This window comes from Protopterus annectens, chromosome 4.part1 (assembly GCF_019279795.1).
Source record: "Protopterus annectens isolate FY-2018-M chromosome 4.part1, PAN1.0, whole genome shotgun sequence".
NCBI lineage: Eukaryota > Metazoa > Chordata > Ceratodontiformes > Protopteridae > Protopterus > Protopterus annectens.
In genome coordinates this window covers 452,788,665-452,811,679 of record NC_056734.1, presented here as the reverse complement: position 1 = coordinate 452,811,679, position 23,015 = coordinate 452,788,665, and the positions used below count along the sequence as shown (strand labels likewise).

The 23,015-nt window shown below is 42.1% G+C and overlaps 1 protein-coding gene across 1 annotated transcript in view; it reads left to right on the top strand.

Annotated features, from left to right (window-relative positions):
* Positions 1 to 23,015, top strand: part of SORD (sorbitol dehydrogenase) — a 354,351-nt gene that overhangs the window by 299,286 nt on the left and 32,050 nt on the right. The window contains exon 8 of the mRNA XM_044070272.1: positions 5,421 to 5,596. Within this exon, the coding sequence (XP_043926207.1) occupies positions 5,421 to 5,596 (176 nt within the window). The remainder of the gene's footprint in view (positions 1 to 5,420; positions 5,597 to 23,015) is intronic.

The following is a 23,015-nucleotide window of genomic DNA, read 5'->3' as shown; positions in this document are numbered from 1 at the left end:
GTGGGGATTGGGGCTTGGTTGTTCTGAGCCAGAATGCAGTATTTTAGATATGGTGGCCCAGAATTGTCTATAATTTTGGTAGTTTTTAAGTTTGTTCTGGCATCTGGCTTTATTTCTTATGCATTTATATTGTTGAAGATGTTCTGTTTTTATTCTTGAGCCATGCCTTCCAGGCTTTATCTCTATTCCTTATTAATTTCCTGGTGGTAGGAGTGAGCCAAGGAGCAGAGGTATTTTGCACACCTGTAAGCCTAAGGGGTGCCATGCTGTTAAGTAGTTCCATAAATATCATCTTAAAATAGACAACAGCATCATCTAGTTGCAAGAATCTTTGAACACTCCCATTGTGAGATTGTAGTGCGGTGTTAAACAGTTCTGGATCAAAATTGTTCATGTTGCAAGAAGATTTATATGTATGTTATACTCTTGTGGCATATATAGGCAGGTAGTCACTAACTGTGCTAGCTAAGGTGCCATGACAGCTTATATTGTTAGGATGACGTATTAATAACCAGTCCAGGGTGATAGTTCAACCATTTTTCAGGTTGATTCTGGTAAGATCAGTGATACCTTGGCAGATATTGTATAGGTTTATACTAAAAGTCATTGTCTAAGAGGTGAGACTTGACCAGTTGATGTTAACATTGCCTGGTATACTTGTCTCTGTGTGTACATTATGGGATAGCCATGATAAGATGTCCTTCAATGTGTTATTATCTCCATGTGAGTTATAAAGGGCTGACATACATATTGTTTTATGTGAGTTTAGTATTGGGTTACTTAGAAGCAGTTCAGCATTGTAGAAAGATGGTATGGAAGATGGAAAAGTGGCAGATTTATGCTACTGTGACACATTGTTGCTATTCCTCTTGATTTTGTTTAATCTATCTGCTTTAAGGGTGTTAAAGCTGGGGGAGGCAAGTATTTCTGTGTTACTGACATTAGGTTTTAGCCAAGATTCCGTTATTGCTAATATATCAAGGAAGTGATAGTTTATCCATTCATGTAGTTCTGAAATTTTGTTTACAATGCTTCCGAGGTTCATATGGAATAGACTGTTTCTTATTTTGTCAGGAAAGGAGTTTAGTTTTTAGGCCAGATTGAGTTATTATTTTTGGAGTGACCGGTGACCGGTGCCTGAGAGGATCCAGGGTTGAGGTGAATGTCACCTGCTAGCAACAGACTCAGTAATAGACTTATGTGATGTGTTTATTTTTTGTGGAACAGCTGATGATAGTATCCTTGGAGGAATGGAGTATTTTAGGTTTAATAAGGTTTGCACAGATACTTATATAAGTGGGACCTATACTGGTTAGATGAACGGAGCTGGCTACATCTGCCAGTATTGTAGTGAGAATATTTCCTGACTGCAGACAATCATTTTTATTCAGTTTAACTTTTATTAGTGGTGTTTGTATTACTATAAACATTTATAAGTTAATTTCAATATTGTTAAAGGAATTTCCTTTACAGCTGCATAATAGAGAATGTAGAGAGATAGTGTGGGGGAGGGAGTGATGCACTGTTCTAATGGGTGGGTGACAGGCTGATTACATTTGAAAAAGACACTATTAACTGGAAATTTTATAGGCAGTATTATCTAATCTTTATAGGTTAAGTTCATTATTGATTGGAGGTAGATTCTTTCTATGCCTCAAGGAAAGTATTTGTTAGCTGCATAAATAGGCAAACTAGTGAGATAGTGTTCGTGTGGGGGGATGATGCACTATTAATGGGAGGGTAACTAACAGGCAGATTATATTTGGAAAAGGCAGATTTATGAGGTTGGTGCTGACTACATCCCTAGTCACGTGCACATACCTATACTGGTCAGTAAAGCAACAGGTTAAATACCTATAAAATTATTGTAGCAGTCTTAAGATTATTTGTAGCAGTTATGTAAAAAACAGTAACATACAGAGGTGTTAATGCAGGCTGCAGTCTTGCTTAAACGCAGTCCAGGTACTCTTTGCTCTTTAAGCTTGCTTAGTGACTGCCCTCATAGTTGGAGACAATGCACATTAGGAGGGAGAGTTGTGGTTGCTTGTTAGCTGGGAGCTGACACAGATGTTTATTTTGGTAAGCACATTAGTCCTGGCACATGTCTGGGGAATCCCTAACTGTACTAAACATCCACCACCCCCTGTAAAAATAACAATAATTATTTTAATTCTACATATAATATAATATAATATAATCAATGCTATTTTACACCCCACCCCCACCTTAGCATCCCAAGACAATAGCATGTCTTAGCCACCAGAGATGACTCTTCACTATGGAGCCTTATCAACACAGGGTTGGGAACATTAAACATCAGGGAGAACATTTAAACATCATGCATTAAAAGCACTTTGGAAAAAAAGATGGTATGGTTTGGCGAAAACATTAGGCACAAGAGATAATCTATACAGTGTGCCCTAAAGGCATAAAAATAGATTCAAACCTTGCACCTTCTCAACTCACACATAAGGTATTAGTCCTCTGGGTCACCATTAGATACAAGGGATAGTTGGCAATATTTTTTTTTTTATATTTAAGAACAAAAATGTAAAGCACAATGGAGTAACAATGCTTGAACATTATTGATTCAAAAAGCAGATACATTAACTCACAGTGCTAACTAATTGGCCAATGTAGTCAGGGTTATTTTATACAATAAGAAGTATAGAACTCTAATATCTGGCATGATTCAAGAATTGAAAAACTCCATGACTTTTATGAGAGGATGCAAGAGGCAACAGGATAGTGCCCATGTGGAGGGAACATTCATTGCAAAGTCTTGAGAAATGTTAGATGACACCAGGGAGAATATTTACAGTATTATATGGACTCAGTCAAAAAGCTAACAGAGCAAAATGTCTGCATTACAAACAATAAGAATAATGAAACTCTAACATCTTTTATTACCTACTGCCTGTAAAGATCCATAGTTTGAGGGCAGGTACAAATAAACAAGAAGAGACAGGTAAAAGATATGGTGTGTGCGCGTGTGTCTGTGTGTGTCTGTGTGCGTGTGTTTAAGTGAATTGGATGCTTGTGCCAATTTATTTTATTTAGTTTGTTTATTTATTTCAGTTTGATGACCAGGGAAGTCCACTGGGCCTAAAAAGAGCCCGTTTTCATGGGAGGCATGAGGAGAAAAGCTCCAGTAACAATGACAAACATATTAGCATATATACATACAAAGCAAAGAAGTCATACAGCTTTATGCAGCATTCTACAGTAAAAAAAATCTACATTCTATAATAATAATAATAAAATCTAGCAACTGTACAGTCTGAGTCATTAACAGTGAATTACAATTGAAATTTTATATTCCACAATAATAGTAGTAAAAATATAGCAACAGAACAGTCTAAGGGTCATTAACAGTGAATTACTATTGAGGTTGAGAACATTTTTGGAAATAAACTATTAAAATTTGAGGTTAAGGAGGAGTAGGAGGGCAAATGATGTGAGTGCAGAGATGATGCACAGAGTTAGAAGGTGGGTTTTGATATGAGGGTCTTATGTGGGGAAGGAGCAAGGGCATTCCCACTTTAAAACTTGGTGGGAATGGAAGTGGGATTTAAAGTTAGAGTGGTTATGAGTATTCCTCAGGGAGGGAAGAAGAGAGTTCCATAGTTTAGCTAAGGAGCAGGATAGCAGAGAGTGTCCAGGAGGCCGTAAAGGTTTGTAGCAGGTTCTCATTTTCTGAGCTAAGTGAGAGATTAGGAATGTAGGGGATTAAAGAAGTGGAGAGAGAGGGACAGGAGGATGGGTTAAATATGAGCTTATGGGCAGTGGTGAATTTAAGGAGGTTCAGATAGTTGGGAAGCTCAAGCCATTGCAGTGAGTGGAGGGAGATGCAGTGATGCCATGAGTTCCTAGAGTTGCTGGCAAATTTGCAGATTTTATTGTAGAAGGCTTCTAATTTAGTTTGAAGGCCAAGCTGAAGATTCAAGAACAGAGGAGTGCCATACATTGGTGAGGGGAGAAGGTGTGTGGAGGAGAGGGTATTTCTGGTGGAGGGGTTGAGATAACGGTTATGCCTGTACAGGAGTTCTAATTTTTGGTGGTTTTATGTTAGTTTGGATGTGGATATCGAATTTTAGATGTTCATCAATAATGACGCCGAGCAGTTTGGTGTGAAGGAGAATTTCAATAGGGGTGTTATTCTGTCTTATGATCTTGAAGGAGTTTTAATCAATGGGGGAGTGTTTAGATGGGAAAAATCATTAATTTGGTTTTATTGGCATTAAGGGCTAGGTGGTTGTTTTGCATCCAGGTTTCAGTATTTGAGAAAGCTGACTGGGTTATCTGCAGAAGGTCAGAAGGGGTGTCAGCTGAGCAGATCATTGCTGAGTCTTCTTCATACTGGATTACTGTAGAATTGGAGATGGAGTGGTGAAAGTTGTAGGTGAATATATTGAAAAGTAAGGGGCCAAGGTGCATGGGACACCAGTGATAACTACCAGAGGAAAATGCTGATCTGCGCTAGTGGTTGTGGTAATTCAGAGACATGCAGATTAGCTGCAATGAGGAAAGCCCTCATAGTCAGCTAAGGTGTCTCTGATTCAGAAAATGCTGCATCATGTAGACCGATCCTTTTTACCATAGGCCTTACTACATGCATTATCTTTTTCTGAATCCCTGGCTGTAACTGTTATCCAGTAGTTAGCACAGAGGATTAACATTATGAGCTGTTAACAAACTACTTTCTGTAACAGAGTTTGATTCTCTCAGCCGCCATTTGCTGACTGTGTGACTGAACAAGCAACTCAACTAGACGGTGCTGTGGAACAGTTGAAAATGAGCAAGGGTCTTGAGCATTCCCCTAGACCACATGCCTAGTAAGGGCCTATAAACCTAAGACTCTTTTTAGTCCTTAAATACAGATTTTAAATTTATCACTAAATGTTCAAGAGAAAAAACTGAATGTAGTCATTTCAGCTGTTTTTGCAGCTGGTGCCAACCCCCAAAAAGCTCTCTGCTCTTCTCAGACAGCAAAAAAAAGTGTTTAAACTGTAGCAGACAACAAGCACCACACATGCAGCTGTACATCACTTCAGTTTTCTCTTTGCTCTTCTTGGAGAGCAAAAAAAAGTTGTCTTTTAAACTGCAGCAGCCAACTTGCTACATTTCTAACATATGCAGAGCATTTCTGTGCTTTAGTTTAGACCAGAAATGCAATACTAGCATTATAATGCTGAGTGATCGGGACTAGCTAATTGAGCCCCCTAACATTTTGTGCCTAAGGTGGCTGCCCCCTTCACCCCACTCTAGCTACAGTATTGCTTCAGATTACATTTTTCTTTATGTTGAGTTACTGTTGCAGAGTTCTGTTATATTCTGTGTGTATTTTGGATCCCACTGCAGTAAATTTGTATGTTCCTCTTCCTCATTTGGCTTTGCATTCGTTTTTGCTTTTCCTACAGATTTGTCTGCTCTACGACTAGAGAAGGCCAGAGAACTAGGAGCAGACTTTATCTTGAAGGTGGAGGGTGAAAAGCCTCAAGAACTTGCAAAGAAGGTCACAGAATATTTAGGCTGCATGCCAGAGATTACTATTGAATGTACTGGAGCTGAGGCCTGTATACAAACTGGAATCTATGTAAGTTTTCATAATACAGACATGGAGTAAACTGCATTTTGTAAATACTAATGCCAGTGTCGGTTATGTTGTTTTCAGTTTGCATATGTCTCATGCATCTTACTGCCTAAAAATCACATGATGTTCAACTTTAGCTTAACATCAAGTGCCTGTAATGGTTTGTATCTGGCAAGTAATGTATTGATTTTTAAGACTACATAATATTTCAAGGGGTAATACCAGTGTCAGTAACTGAGATGGTATAACTTGAAGTATAATTACATTTTTATCTTGAATAACTCATTTATCAGTAGAGCCTGTTTAATATACTGTGTGATTTAAAGAACAACAATATGAAAAATGTCAGTTTTTTTCTCAGTTTCTTAGACTTCTCCATCCCAGCAATCCATCTAGTATTGTTCACATGTAAGCGAAGTACAATTTAACTTTCCATTATCCATCTGCTTCATGTTTTGTGGTTTCCAGCATTCTGTTGACATGCCTTGAAATCTCATATTAAGCACTTTGGAAGTCTTTGCTTCATCTTACATGTCACATTGTCCATGGAAACAGACACTGTCCCTGTAAATTGTTAATAGCTGAGTGACTAGCACAGCTGTGAATTACAAGAAAACCTGACAACTTTGATTGAAAATGCAAGTGGGAGAGGGTACCAGGTTCCTCTTGAAATTCTGAGTACCATGACTGTGGTGCTTGGAATAGCAGCACGAAAAGTGCAAATGTGGGAAATATGTACCACGTCTGAGTTTGCAGTACCTCAGAGTATTTCCCCTCTACTGTGGTAACATAGTCTTGGAGCTAATATATGTAAGCAAAAGAGATGGGAGTGCAGTCGACCATACTGCAAAGTAACGCGGGAGGGGGACAAAGTCTTCCCTACAAAAATGCTTTACCCACTCCTGCAAAAATGCTTTAATGGTATTACAATGGGTTTCAGAATTTACTGCATTTATTTTCCACTCATACCGTATTTTGAAGAAGAAAGGTTTGCAGTTTTGCGAGGGAATTGCAAGCACCTGCAAGTAACACATTCAAAAATCCATCTAATATAGCCGCTGTTTCTGACTCGTAGATTATTTCTGTCTATTATAATCTACCATTGTCAGTGAGTATGCATTAATCCACAGCTACATAGCTTTGCAGAAGTAGTGACAAAAACAGTCAGCAGTTAGGCAGCAGTTTATAAAAGAATGGTACATTAAAGGGTTAATGAAATTCAGATATTTAGGTGGAGTGGCCATAAGACCCTCTTCAGCCTTGACCCAGGTTCAGAAGGGCAAACATAGAAGCAGAGAATGTATCAGTATTAGAAAACTAGGAGTTCTGATACTCCTAAACTCTGTACATGATGTAATAGTTGTATTACATTATGTACAAGTAATTACATGGAGTTGTTCCAATACTTAATGTTAAAAGCAATGACATATAGGAGCCATAGCTGAACTGTGCAGAATGAAGTGGGTGGGCAGACAGAAAAAAGAAGTTATGTCTTATCATAATGTTCCATTTGTGTTGTCAGTCTTCACTAATCCTCGGTTCCGACCCTTGGAACCAACTCGGCCGTTCAACTCACAACTTCCACACACTCGAGCTAGGCTTTTACCCATAATGCTCCTCTCAAAATTACCTCAGATCGAGTTTGCCTAAATTAGTGGCAGACAAATAGCAAATAAGAAGAAGAGACCAGATATGTGTCTCTAATATGAAGCCAGTCCTGGGAAAATTCAATCCACTAAGGGTCTTAGGCTGGGGGAAGGAAGGAGGGGATGTCAAGGATTAGTGAAGATCGACAACACAGATGGAACGTTATGGTAAGACATAACTTCTTTATCTGATGTTGTCAATCTTCACATAATCCTTGACTGTGGGACAGAGTCCTCAGCTATGTAAATCTTGGGAGGTCTCACGGAAGACTAATCCTTAGGATCATCGAACCGAATGATGCCCGTCCTTAGAGACATGATCCAGTTTGAGGAGAAGCCCAAGTGGCTGCTGCACAAATCTCATCTCTGGCATGAAAACCTGCACAAGTTGCAACCGCTGTAGTTGAATGGGCCTTTACTGAGCATGAAAGGTGGTGCCCTTTCGACTGACAAATAAATGTAATACAGTCTCTAAGCCATTTCATCAAGGTAACCTTTGAAACTGGATTACCTAAAGAAAGAGGGGAAAAGGCAACAAACAATTGGTCAGATTTTCTGAAATCTTTTGTTCTGTGAAGATAAAAATGTATCTTTCTGTAGACGACTAATAAATGAAGAGAGTGCTCCATTTATTGGAAAAATTAGGGAAAAAGACCGGTAGCTGAAGTGATATTAGATTCAGAAACTACCTTTGTTAGAAAAGATGGATTGGTCCTAAGAGAAACCCTGTCTTTGTGAAATACTATGTAGAGTGGTTTGCAAGACAAGGCCTGAAATTCAGATACTCTTCTGGCTGATGTAATAGCCACTGAGAATAATATTTTCCAAGCCAAAAACTTTGTCACAAGTAGCTGATGGCTCAAAAGGAGGCAAAATAAGGGACTGAAGGACTAGTATTGGATCCCAAGGAGGAATGGGTTCTTTAATTGGAGGTCTTAACATTAAGGCTCCCTTTAAAAAGGCTTTACAGAGTTTGTGTGACATAAGGGAAGACCCATCAAACCCCATGTGAAAGTTCAAGATAGTTGCAAGCTGAACTTTAATTGTTGATGTAGAGGAACTAGATTGATAAAGGTTAGCTAAAAAATCCAAACCTTTATTGACTGGGGATGTATAAGGATCAAGTTCATTTATAAGGACCCATTTTGCAAATTTTCCCATTTGCTTTGATATAGTTTCCTAGTTGAAGGTTTGTGATGGGCTACAGTGATCTGATGGACAGGGGAAGAAAGGGAAGGATGCCTAGCAATCATGGTAATTGGAGAAGCCACACTGCGAGCTGAAATGATGAAGGTTCACATGAACCAAGCTCTTTGCATGGGACAGCAGATCTGGAACTGGGTCCAGTATCCATGGTTCCCGAAGAAAATGAAGCCAAAGGAAGGGAAACCAAACTTGTCGAGGCCAGAAGGGCGCAATGAGGATTATTGAGTTCTCCAACCTCCTGGCTTTCTTTAGGAAGTGGGATATCAAAGGAGTGGGGGGGAGGCGTACAGAAGACCACGGGGGCAGTTGTGGAGAAGAGTGTCTCTGGGTGATTTCCCCAGAGGGGGAATTAGGGCAAAGTAACTGCTGCACTTGTTCAGAGGGGATGCAAAAAGATCGCAGCAAGGTTGGCCCCAGTGACAAAATATCTGTTTTGCCACCACAGGGCTGAGCGACCACTTGTGAGGCATGAGAATGGTTCTGCTCAGCTTGTCTGCTATCACATTGGAGCTTCCTGGAATGTGCATTGCTGTGAGAAAGCAGTTGGAAGAAATCACCCATTGCCAGACTCTGAGGGCTTCTCGACATAATGGTTAAGATTTGCTTCCCCCTTGCTTGTTGATATACCAAACTACCCGACATGTTGTCCATTTGAATTGCTACTGTTCTCAGAGGAAGGACATCCTGGAATGCTTGCAACATGAACAGCACTGCCCTTGTCTCCAGAACATTGATGTGCAAGTTGGCCTCCAGTTGGGACCATGTGCCTTGGACTGTCCTTCCCAGATATTGCCCCCCACCCTATCTGGGAAGCATCCATGGTCATTATGGCTTGGGGTTGCAGAAGAATGAATGGTCGGCCTGAGGGACTCTCATTGGAATGGAGCCAGCATGAAAGAATCTGTTTGCAGTGATTGGTAATCACGATTAGGTAAGACATTGGTTGATAGATCAGAGACCACTGGGAGACATGTAGCCACTGTAAGATTCACATGTAATATCTTGCTAAGGGGCCAAGAGTGATTGAAGCTGCCATCAAGACTAATGCCTGTAGGACTAATCTGGCTGGAACTTTTTTGCTTTGGATAATTTGACTGACCTGAAATCTGATCCTCTTTAGTCTTTCTTGTGGAAGTGAAGCAATTCCTGTAACAGTGTCCAACTGGGCTCTGATGAATTCTAATTGTTGAGAAGGCTGTAAATTTTGCTTTTCATAATTTATTGTGATGTCTAGAGATGCAGAGTGTTAGCTCTTGTCTGTTCTAACTGATGCCTGGCAGTAGCAGTGAAGGGTCAGTTATTGAGGTATGTAGAAACTCAAAATCCCTGCTGTCTGAGATGAGCTGCAACTACTGCCATGCATTTGGTGAACACCCTGGGGGCTGTGATGAGTCCAAAGGGCAGTGCTCTGAACTGGAAATGACTGGCTCCCATCTGGAAGTGCAAGAACCTCCTGGAGCATTTGTTCATTTTTATGTAGTAATACTCATCCTGGAGGTCTGTAGAGCACTTCCAATCATCTTTTTCCAAGAATGGAAGTATCGATGACCAAAGACCATCCGGAATTTGTTTTGCTAAACTGCCTTGTTGAACTGGCTGAGATCCAAGGTGGGACTCCAGTCCCTTGTTTTTTTTTGGGCACTAAAAAGAACCTTGCGTAAAACCCGGATCCTATTTGGTCTGGTGGGACTTTTTGGATGAGACTTTTGTTGAGCAGCTTTTGAATTTCTATGATTGCTCCTTACCTGTGATTGGGTGGAACATCTGGGAATCTTTTTTGGGGTTTTGGATGTATGTAGTGGGATTTTGTAACCTCATCCTTCAGAGAGGCCTCATAGAAACGGATAATTGGTGCCAGAGCCATGGCCTTAAGCTGAACGCCAAAAAATGTATAGTCATACCCTTTGGGAAAAACAAGGTACCCACAAATTACCACATAGGTGGTAATCCATTAAGTAAGGAAGAGGTAATCAGGGACCTAGGGACCCAGGTTGACAGTAACCTCTCATTTGACACTCACATTGCTAAAGTGGTTAGGAAGACTTTCTATATTGCCCACCTTATCATGAAGGGTTTCACATCTAGATCAAGAGAGGTCATTGTGCCCCTGTACTCTTCTCTTATCAAGCCAATGATTGAGTACAGTGCCCCATTTGGGATGTATCTTACCCGACACCTGCAGCAGTTGGAAAGACCCCAAAAGTTCCTCACCAAGAGGATAAAGGGTCTTAAACATATGTCATATGCTGCCCGACTGAAAAAACTCCAGCTCTATTCAGTCGCATACCGCCTACTCAGAGGTGATCTGTGCCTGACGTACAAGGCCATGTCCAATCCGGAATTAATGGACATGCTTCACCTCAGAAAATCCAAATCCATCAGAGCCATGAGAGCAAGAGACTTAAACCTCAACACAGAAATAAATAGGATGTGCTGGAGGGACAGATTCATAACCCAGAGGCTCCCTACACTCTGGAACAGAATCCCAGTCTATGTTAGGCAGAGCCCCCCACTGACACTATTCAAGAGAAATCTTGACGAGTGGATGGGAGATCATAGGTTTACCCCGGGGGTCATCTCTGTGTCACTACTAGACAGAGGCATAGTAAACTAAACCCTAAAAGGGCATAGTATTCTCATCCTAAGGGGTGGTGAAAGCCACACACACTCTGGCTAGGCTTATAAATGCCCTAGGGCAGATAGCCTAGTACGAACCTATGGATATTATTTCCTGCATCCATTTGACCAAAGTTATCAGTTACCAGGCAGGTGCAGGGATAGTCGTCCACTGACTGCCTCCAGAGAAGGGCAATTGGGCTTCCCTTCAGGGGTGCTGATAGGATGTACCAGAGCAAGAATCTCTGGACCCCTGGTTCTGTGGGATACTTCTGCCTCTGGGGTGGTGTCTTCCATTACTTCCCCCTCTGCCCCGGGGAAAGTCTTTGGCATGTGAATCCTGGAAAGGCTCTTGGGATTTTCTAAACCATATTCTCCCACTTCTCTGGCTCCTAGAGTAAGGTCACTGAGGAGTGGAGAAATGTATGCTTGCAGAGAGAGTCTTCCCATCTTTTTCACATATGGCTAGAGTGTCTTTAACTTTGGGGCCAAAAAGGGATTTTCCATCAAATGGAGCATTGATGAATGACACTTTAAATAGCTCCGCAAAGTCACACAAGCGCATCCAGGAATGTCTTCTAATGGCTATGCCTGAACCTGCTGTTCTTGTCGTCCCTTCAGCTGCATGGGTAATCAGCCTCATGGATGAGTTAGAAATCGCTTCAAGGGTTGCGAACTGAGAGGCAACTTTGTCCCATACCTCTTCAGCTACTGCTCATGAGAGGGTATCCAAGAGCTCTTTGATCAGATCCCTCTGCAACCTTGTGAAATGTGCCATGTAATTCAGGGACCTGACAGCAAAGGTCGATGAAGCGTAAATGCATTTCCCAAACCTATCCAAAGTACTAGACTCCTTGTTAGGAGGATGGATAGTCGGACTTTCCTCAGCAAGTTCCTTTTTTGTGGCTGCCGCTATCACTAAGGTGTCAACGAGTATGGCTTTTGACTAGTGCTGCTCTTCCTTAGGGCTGAAAGGATCTGATCAGGTCTCTTGTGGATCCGTTCGATGGAGTCAGACATCTTCCATGCCCACTGAGCAATCAGTTTAATGAGATCATCAGTGGGTGGAGAGATCCAAGAAGTAGAGATTTGGGCACAAAAAGCCTCCAGGTATACCATCTCCTCTGAAGAAGGTTGGAGGGCAGACCAGCCACCCCTCTGTTTCAGGATTTCCAGAATGTTCCCAAAGGAAGCATCATCAGGGGATGACCTGGGGGAACCTTCCCCTTCATCAAAGTCAGTATCTTCAGTGAAAGACTCCTCCAGGGAGTCAAATTTCACTTTTTCGTCACAGGTTTTTCCTCTGGGGATGATCCAGGGAAGTGTTGGAATAGGAAACCACCAACATGGGTCTTTTCTGGGGTTTTATGCCCTCTGTCCTGGGGAAGAAACTGATGGAAGCTCAAGACAAGGACATGTGGAAATCTGTCCCGACAGGGATGGCAGAGACTGTGAGTCCCCAATGGACAAGGCCTTCTCCATGATTCAGAAGGCCATCCCCCCTGTAGAGGGATGGGAGCCCAGAACCAAAATAGACTCCTTCAGAACCGAGTTCCCACCCTGCACTAAGGAGGCAACCCCTAAAACAGAAGCCTGGGTCGATCCTATGAAGGCCGAACCACCAAGGGTCATGGATGGCTCCAAAGTTAAACAAGCTAATCCATTCACCTTGGACCCAACCAAGGAGTCTTGACCCCAGGAGGCCTCTGGTGCTGAAAGTCAGGAGGAACTCAAGGCAGCTATTTTTACCGGAGACGAAGTTGCTACCAAAACCGAGACAGTCGACGCTAGAAGTTTGGAACCGAGGGCTCCAGTATCTCAACAGGAGCTGGAGGAGGAACGGGTGGTGTCATAGTTGGACTGGTTATGACGCTGGCTTGGCTAGGAACCAAAGACAGTCCCCTCACTTTTAGGAGCTAATCCACCAGTCTCATGATGTTGGCTTCTGAGAGACGTATTTGAATGAGCTGAGGCAGTCAAAGGAGACGTAGGTGGTCTCACATCGAGGAAGGGGCTTGGTGGTCTGTCCTTGAAAGGATCTATCGATGGAGATTATTTGAACTTTGGAATAGAAATAAGCTCTGACCGCTCTGGCACTGAAGTGTCCTTGGGTGCTGAAGTAGTAGCAGTCTGTTCTGAAATGTTTGTTGGTGCCGAATCAGGTTTTCCATTTGGTGCCAAGGAACTCTTAGGTACCGAAGGCAATTTTGAAACCTCCTTGATCGATTTCCGAAGAAGGTCTTTTCTTAGAGATGGAAGATGAAGATGATGAAGATGATGTGCTGGCTTCCATTCTGAACACAGAAATAGCCTCTTCAAAAATCAGACTTTGAGATCTTTCAGAATCAACTTAATCTTCCATTTCTTTAGTGTCCTTGAAGAAAACCCATGGCAAATCAAACAGATTTCTTGGAGGTGGACTTTGCCTAAACAATAAACACAAAGGGTATGCCTGTCAGAACTGGGCATCATACCCTGACATTACAGACACCTTTTGAATCCTGAGGTGCCCTTTGAAGACTGTTGGCCAGGGAATCCAGTTTCTCAGACATAATTATTCCCAGGTATAACTACACACACACTGTGACAGGAAGAATAGATAAAAATGTCTTTTTTAGGAAAGGAAGAAATACCAACAATGATGTAAATAATTACCTTAAAGGTAAAAAGAAATACCAACAATGGTATCAACAGAAGGACTACCAACGGTAGTAGACAAAGTGAAAGACACAAACACACTCACACAAAAGGGAATAACAAGAGGAGCAGGTACAAGAAATATAGACTGAGTAGAATATGAGGACTAAGAGGATATTAAGGATATTTAAAAGGAAAAACTTACTTGTTTTACTAGCCAAAACTCGAGAGCGGTAATACGCGTCTGACATACAAAGTGGCAAATGAGATCTGAGGTAATTTTGAGAGGAGCATTGTGGCTAAATGCCTATCTCGAGAGTTTAGAAGGCGTGAGCTGAAATAAATGGCTGAGTCAGTTCCACGGCTCAGAACTGAGCACACAGTCAAGAATTACGTGAAGACTGACAACATCTGATTAGATATTAGCTTTTATCGATAAAGCATTTACATGCATATTCATTCTGGAGTTGTCTGAAAGAGCTCTTCTGAAGTCCTTGAGGGTTGCTTTATGTCTTTAATCAGGAATGAGACTATTCCACATGGAGAAAAGTCTGTTTCACCTACAGCTGTTTTAAAGGATGGTCTGCTCAATGATATGCTATCACTGGGAGTTTCTTAGGGAATATGTTCATTCTCTGATGGGTTAAAGTCTTTTAACGGGGCAGATATTCTTCATGTAATTAATTTAAGTATCAATGAGCTAAGTAAATAGGTTGGATCTTTCAGTCACAGGGATCGACTTTAGTTTCTGTAGGGGAAGGCAATGGTGAGAGTGAGAGTCTGAAAGAATGACAGTTCTGCAGATTTTGTTTTTCAGTGATCTGGAGTCTCTTTGTGTTATACGATGAATGGAGGGTCAGAAAAGGTAGACCATATTCCAGCTTATGTAGAAGAACATTTTTAACCGTAGGAGAAAAAGATAGGAAATACTGTAGCATACTTTTAGTTGAGAAGAGAAGTTAAGAGAACAGTCAAGGGTAAGGATTTATATTTACTTATTGTGGGTATGATGTCAATTTGGTTTTTCAGTAGTTATTGCTAATTCAGGAAGTTTGCAAGATCAGAATATCCTGAGTTTTTTTCAGTTACTGTTGAGATTGCAGGCTGAAAGACATTTATTAGCTTGAAGGTAGTAGAATGTCATAGGTATACCAAATAATGTTTAGTAAGGGAATATCGCGAAGTAGGTCTTTGATGAATAAGGAGAAGTACAAGGGGCTTAGGACTGAACCTTGAGGCACCTCTTTAAGTGTACCAATTTCACTGGGCCCCCATGTCAGCTTTAGTGGTAACTATTTTTAAGTAGGGAATCTGGTTAGAATGACAACATTTTCACTGTGTGTGCATCCACGTTTGTGTTCATTTGCTAGGTAGTTTGCATTCAAGAACTATCTGTTGCAGAATTTAGTTCACCACATTTCCCAAGATGGAGCAAATGTTACTTCTTCCATACATCTGTGCACATCAGGATCACTGATTTGTCCTACAGCCTTCAGCAATGTATATCACTTTGTCAGTAGTTCATTAAAGGCATCTGCCATCTCCCTCAGCTGAGGAGTAACCCTTCAAGACCCTTCAAGTTCTTTATTTTTCTTCTTTTCCACCCCACACTAAAATCCACTGACCAGGGGAGGATGGCCTAATGGTTAAGGTGTTTGCCTTACAAACACAAGGTACAGGGTTTGAATCTCACAGGGGATAATTGGCTAGGCTTAAAATGGCTCGCCAGGGCAGTTAGCCTAGTACTAATCTATAAACCTAAACTAATTTGAATATCTAGTCTATAAGCATTTCAAAACACTGTTTTCTAGCCTCAGCAGTATAGTCTGAACAGTAAAACAACACAGCACACAAATCTAGGAAACATGCATAGATTATCACAAAGTTAATATTTTTTCAGACAAATAGCCAGCACCACCAACTGTCCCTAGTCAAATAGTTTTACCCTTGGTCTATAGGATGTGCTGCTAACCTAGTCTTATAGACTATGATCTTGGTTGCCTTCCAAACTAAGCCCACCTTTTTTCCCCAGCAAACTCCTTGGGTTTTTCTTCACTGTTATGTGACAGGAGTCAAACCTCTGACCATAATTGGCAGAGGATACCATTATCTCCCTTATTTTATTACTGTTGTCAGGGCACACTTACAATCTTAACATAGAATACCCTCTCTCACCAAACAAGTACAACTCCAGTTATGTTAATAGTAAATGAGTACTGTACATTCTGCCTACCTAGACCTGGCTAAAGCATTTGATACAATACCCTGCACAGGCTTTGTCAACAGACTTACGGGACTAGCTATAAACTCCTTTATAACATGCTGGATAGCTATCTGGCTGACTGATAGGACCCAGGAAGTTAGAATCAGTGATGACACTTCCACAAAGAGACTGGTCACCAGTAGAGTCCCCCAGGGCTCTGTAATAGGCCCACTCCTCTTAGGCATCTACTTCTCAAATGTCAAAACCAATATCACAGGCCTCTGGTTAACCAAGTTTGCAGATTATTGCAAACTAGGTGCAGTCAGTGATCCCCCCCCAGATGAGAACACCCTTCAGGAAGGTGTAATACCAATAAATACAGTATAGTACCTTTTTTAGAAGTTGGCCACCCCAGGTATCTGTGTCATCAATAAAACACCCCTAAAAGTTCATCTGGTAGTGCCCAACATAATAAAAAAATCCTTCTATGTTGTTCAACTTATAAGCAAGGGCAAGACATCTTGGTCCAGAGAGATCATCATACCACTGTAGTTGTCCCTCATCAGACCCATCATTATGTACCTGACCAGACATATGAAGCAAGTGGAAAGTTCACAAAGGTTCCTTACAAAAATAATACAGGGAGTAAACACAACATCCTATGCTAATCACCTGAAAACTCTTGTCATTTTACTTGGTATCATACAGAGGGGTGATGTTTGCCTGGAATAGAAGAAATCCTTGAACCTTGTTTTGATGAACCTTTTCAAATCCGGAAAACAAACCGCATCAAAACTACTAGACTAAAAGACCTAAATTTTGGTTGCAACATAAATAGGACATGGTGCAGAGACAAATATGTTTCTCATAGAATTCCCATTCTCTGGATTAGGCTTCCCATCCATTTGAAGCAGAGTTCCTCCCTAAACCTATTTAAGGGCAACTTGGACCAATGAATGGGTAATTGGAAATTCACCCTGGTGTGGCACTTCCAACCCTGATGGACAGAGGCAGTCAGAAATCACCCCCCATATAAATCAAATCTGTGGATCACATTGAGGTTGCATGGCTAGGCTTATAAGGGCCCTAGTGGTCGTTAACTTAGTATACACCTATGAACCTATTAACATATGAACAGTAGCTAGGGCAGTGCTCCCAACTTACTTTCCATGGCCTGTGATGTGCAAGCTTCCTATGGGTGTCAGCAGCATCCAAATGTCATCAATTTTACCTAGCTTACTTTTTTGTTGAAATGGTGAAATATATATCTTTTGTATTTATGTGACACTTTATTCATTTTAATTTTGAATTTTTTTTTTTGAGATGTATTCTTTACTTCAGCACTTGTGTTTGCAGTATCTAGCCAAAGTAAATTTGACTCGCTTGCTGACGGGTGAATAAGATGTACAGTGAGGGAGGAAACCATAATACAAGTTACTTCCAGTGCTTTATATGCAGTAAAGGGAAGCCTGACTGGTGCAATATCATTGGCAAAGACCACCAGCTATTTCACAGCTGTAAGTATTCACACACTTAGTGATGCATCAGCTCCATAAGAGGTCGTGTCCATCCGTTATCCTTTCTTATTGGTTTAACTGATTGCTTGTGCAGCACAGCTGCATACAGTTGTGCACTCCTGAGCACAGATGCACACAGCTGTACACGATTGCTTTGGACTCTTGGGACACCATTATCTAATCTCACGTCTCATAAATATATCACTTGCTCTGTTAATGCTGTAAAAGCCACTTTATATACCTTGACAGTTTTGTTGTAAAACATGCTATTAAATCTACTGTTAAGTCTGTGCTATTAAATAATACCAGAGCTCTAGTGGGGTGAGCAGTCTTCTTAGGTTACTGCTGTTTTGCACTCTGCCTGATGGATTGCTGTTTCACTTACTGCTCTTACACACTTTGCTGTTGTGTTATCACAACCAGCTGGTTATAAGGGTTTGTTCCTCTTTCTGAATACTGCTGCTGTACCATCTGAGCCTGCTCCTTGATTTGTTTCACAGCTTTTGCTGCATCCTTGCCAGATTGCTGTGTCACTTCATTGTACTTGTATACACTGCCCTTTGTGGCATCCAAGCCAAATTACTGATTCTTTCCACTGCACTTATTTGCTGTGTTGTTGTGGTGTCTTAAGCCAGTTCATTAGCGCATTCATTGCTCAAGGTTGTAAACAGACACTCAAATCATAGTCCTTTTAAAATGCATTGGGAATTTTAACTGTCCCACATGGCATCTTTATTTAAATAAAAAATGCTATGTGGCTACATGAAGTGGAGACGGCTTTTAAAGCTGTTGATGTTTGTGCCCTTTGCTTTTGCCTGCCACTTGTGTAGCAGTGCAAACTGGGTTATAGCCTTTGAAGCAGCTAGCCGTTTTCTCATGCAGTTCTGTTGTTACTGCCTTCTGTATGGCATCATAAGGTATTTAACTTACACTTTTTTAATTATTCATTTTAATTCTTTATGTATTTGTATGGGATTTTATTCTGTAGGCCATGGCTTGTTTGACCACTCCGTGTATTAGACACCACTTTCTGTACAAACTGAAAAAAAGAGGTGCATTTACGAACAGCCTGTATTCCCAGTTATCTGAATGGTGGTTTTGTATATGCATTCATTCAGATGCTCTGCGTAGTCTGAAATCATGTACCTGAGAAATGTATTTCTTTTCTTTGCTTTCTTTCTTTGGAGCTGTATTCCATAAAATAAGTAGCTCATACCTAGCAACTGATTGTGCATGTACTGGTTAAAAACTTTCATTGATAGGAAAATGAATGTTACATAGCATCCTAATTAGTGGAGTGCATAAGTTCAAGTCCCGTTTCAGGAGTTTACTACTCTTCCCACTTCCTTGCATATATTTATATGTAACTATGCTTTGTTTGTATCACACTTGAAGGGAGGAAGGACCATTTTCTTATGGCTTTTCAGTTAATATTGGATATTAATTGTTTAGATTAACTGAATTGCCTGTAATCTGCAAGCAGTACAAGAATATGCAAGTCCAAATTATGATAATACTTAAGTTCATCAAATTAATCTGCCATCAAAATAAATGATGTTCTGTAGTCCTATCTCACTTACTTGGGATCGGAGCCGAACCTCGGCTCCGACTCGGCCATTCTCTAGCTCAAACTTCTGGTTGGCTCATGGCTAGGAGATATCCCATAATGCACCACTAACATATCCCAATCTTGTTTGCCGCTCTTTGAGCTCAGACGTGTCTATACTTGGCCATGGCTAAGTGAAATTTTTTTCTATAAGTTTTCTAGTTATTTGCTGACTAAGAATAATTGTATTCTCTAGTTTAGTGTTTTATCACATTCAGTGTCTGTCTTAGACAATTTGCTGCATTCTTTACTCTGTACTGTTTGGGCTTTGATTGGCCATCCTTCCGTTTGCCTTGTATCCCTGCATCGCTTTCACTTGCTGTGCTAATTGTTTAATTGTTCTTGTTTTTTCTCTTTCAGCTAGGGCTAGGCCCGTTTAAGTTAGAGGACCTAGTCCTCGGTTCTGTTTGTGTCTTCTTCCAGGGCTAGGACCATTTAAGTTAGAGGACCTAGTCCTCGGTTTCTTTCTATCTTTATCTCTTAGGGTTAGGCCTGTTTAAGTTAGACAGGCAAAGGACTAGGTCCTCTGTTTGTCTTTGCTGTTGCCTGGGCTAACCGTTTGGAGGTAGTTCTGGTTCATTATTACATTTAGTTGCTTATTGCACTAATGTCCAAGGATACTAAGGATCACAAGCCTTCGGGCTTTAAAAAATAGTACAAAATGTGCCCAGAAAATGTCTTTAATGGATGGGCACAATCTTTGTGTATACTGCTTGGGTGCTATTCACCTCCAAGAGTCTTGCTTGTTTTGTCATGTCTTTAGTCCCCATGTTCTTCAAGAAAGAACAAACTTATCTTGGAAGGTCTATTAAAGTATTTGTTTCAGGATGAGTTGGCTTCTTCGTCCTCCAGCTCTAAGTCTCCATCCTCCAAGAAAGACCAAGCCAAATCTACAAAAAGGCAGTCTCCTACTCATTCTGTGTTGTCGGAGCCACCAGACAAAATTGCCAAACCGACTACATCCTCACCGGCTCCACTGATCTCGGTGCTGACAGAGGTTTCTATTGTGGATCCATCAATTTCGGCTCCAGGAGTTTTGGAGCTGATAACTGAGCCTGTGTCTCGGAGATGATCAGCTGAACTCCGACCGGTCTCCCCGACTCTTAGATCGCCTACTTTTCAGTGATCTAGATCCTCCACTCTATCCTCCAGGTCCTCTGGGAGCCTTTCTGATGAGGACTTTGAGTGAGTGGTGTGCAGACTACTTCAGACTTCGGCGCTGGTAAAATTTACTTATGGCTCCAGAGCCTAATGTGCTTGTACACCCTGTCGATGTTCCTCTGAGCCTCTCTGGTGCTTCGGAGCCAGAGATGTCAGTTCCTTGGATTGTGGAAAGGTCCGTTCCAGCTACCTCAGTTGGTCTCTCTGTTCCGATATCTGCTCCGACCCCTTCGGTGCCGTCCGTGGGGTCTAGGGTCCTCAGCTCTCCAGTCAGGCCTGAGGGGGAAGCTTGGACCCGAACATCTTCGGTTCCGAGACTACCTCTCGGTGCTTCGGCTCGGGTGAGTTTGGACCCCACATCTGCCTCGGAGCCCATCTCCTCAGCACCGAGGACTGCCTCTGCATTTTCGGAGTGGCTCGGAGCCGGGAAGATCGGCCTTCGAGGTGATGAGTGTGCTGTCCAGGTCTTCAGTTTCAACCAGAGGTACCGACACTCTTCCCTCTAAAGCGCCGACTTCGTTCTCAGTTCCCTCTCTCACCCAACACAGCAGAGACTTGTAGCCTCAGGAAACCTCCATGAGTGGTCCCCAGTCCTCCAAGGTCTCCCCAGAATATCCTTCTGAGGAGCCATCTCAGAAGAAATCTTGTAAGAGGAAACATGTTGACTTCCCCCAATAAGTCCATCACATCAGACACTGACTTCAAGGAGTCAGAAGGGTCCCCCAAGTCGTCCTTTGATAATATCTCTTTCACAGATATCCTTGAGATCCTGAAACAGAGAGGCAGCTGGCCCACCACATCCCCTTCTGATGAGGAGTAAGTGTACCTGAAGGCTTTCGGGTCTCAACCCTCTGCCTCTTAGGTATCTCCACCTTTTGACGAGCTACTGGATCTAGTGAGACGAAAGGTGTGGGAATCTCCTGATTCTGTGGAACTGGTTCCTAGAAGACCTAATAAATTTTTGTCAGCACCTCAAGACAAAGACTTTCTTACTAAGGGTGTGCCAGTAGATGCCATGGTGGTGGCAGCAGCCACCAAAAAGGAACTTGCTGAAACTTCCTCCACTGTCCATCCACCAAAAAAGAGTCTCGAATAATGGATAGGTACGGGAAGTGTATCTTTTCTTCAGCTGCTTTTACACTTAGATCGCTGAACTACCTGTCTCATTTCACAAGGCTCCAGAGAGATCTCCTAAAAGAACTGGGAGAGACTTTGCAAGGTAATGTATCTGAAGTGGTATCTGAGAAGGTTAACGCACAGATGTCTACCCTAAATTCTATTGTAAACTCCTCCATGAGGCTGATATCTTACGCAGCTGATGGAGTGAGTAGGGCAGCGGGTTCAGGAGTTTCTCTTAGAAGACACTCCTGGATGCGCTTGTGTAACTTTGCAGAGGCCTTTAAGTCTACATTTACCAATGCTCCCTTTGATGGATCCTCATTGTTTTGAACCAAGGTAAAGGACACACTCACCAGGTGCGAACAGGAAGGGAAAACCCTGTCTGCCGTGGGAGTCCGTTTTTCCGTTCCTTCAAGACCCTATCCCAAAGTGCAGAAGGGAGGTAAAATGTGGTTCAAGAAGTCGCAGAGGTTTTTCCAGGACGCACAAGGTGATTCCTTCTCCAGAAGCAGAGGAGGAGGAAATAACAGTAGACACCACCCTAGAGGCAGGTGAGGCCTGCAGAACCAGGGAGACCATGATTCCTTTCGTGGTCGTCCCTATCAGCGCTCCTGAAAGAAGGCCAAACTGCGCATCTCTGGAGCCAGTCGGGGATAGCATATACTTATACCCAGAAGTCTGGCACGATATCACTCAAGACAAGTGGGTATTAATGATAATTACCATATTCCCTTCTTTTTTCCCCCTCCTCAGATCAGAAGAATCCCAGATGTTCCACCCAATAACAGGGATTCAGCAACTCTAGAAATCCAAAAGTTGCTCGTAAAGAGAGTCATCCAACCCATCCCCACAGACCAAGTAGGATTAGGGACTTACTCCAGATTCTTTTTGGTGCCAAAAAAAAACCCATCTTGGATCTCAGCAAATTCAACAATTCTGTCCAAAAGTCCAAGTTCCGAATGGTCACCTTACAGTCGATACTCCCGTTGTTAGGGAAAGACGTTTGGATGTGCTCCATAGATCTCCAAGATATGTACTACCATATCAAAATGGATAGAGCATCAAGGAGTCACATACGCTTCCAGCTGGGGGCCAGTCTTTACCAGTTTCGCGCCCTGCCCTTTGGTCTCACCACAGCCGCCAGGGTGTTCACCAAATGTATGGCAGTGGTAACGGCTCACTTGAGACGTCGGGGTTTCCAAGTGTTTCCGTACCTGGATGACTGGCTCCAGACTGCTACCACCAGGCATCTACTGTTACAGGCCAGGGATGCTACCATTTCAACTTGCTTGCAGTTAGGGATCACAATAAACTGGCAAAAATCTGCATTATCGCCCTCTCAGCATGTGAATTTTATTGGCTCCAAAATAAATACAGTCTCAATGAGGGCTTACCTTCCCATAGAGAGAGTTCAGAACCTCAGGGAACAAATTTTGAGCTTACTTCCTCTAAGGAAAGCGAAAGCAAAGATGGTGCTCAAGTTGTTAGGGATGATGGCCTCTACAATAACATTAGTCCCATTAGCCAGACTGCACATGAGGGTTCTGCAGTGGTTACTTTTTGCCCAGTGGTCACTGCAGCATCTACCTCTTTCCCACCCCATCCTTATAACAGAATTGTGCAAACAGGATCTTAGCTGGTGGACCCAGTCCAGCCATCTAACCACAGGCAGACCATTTGTTCCGTCCCCCCTGTTGCCACCCTGACCACG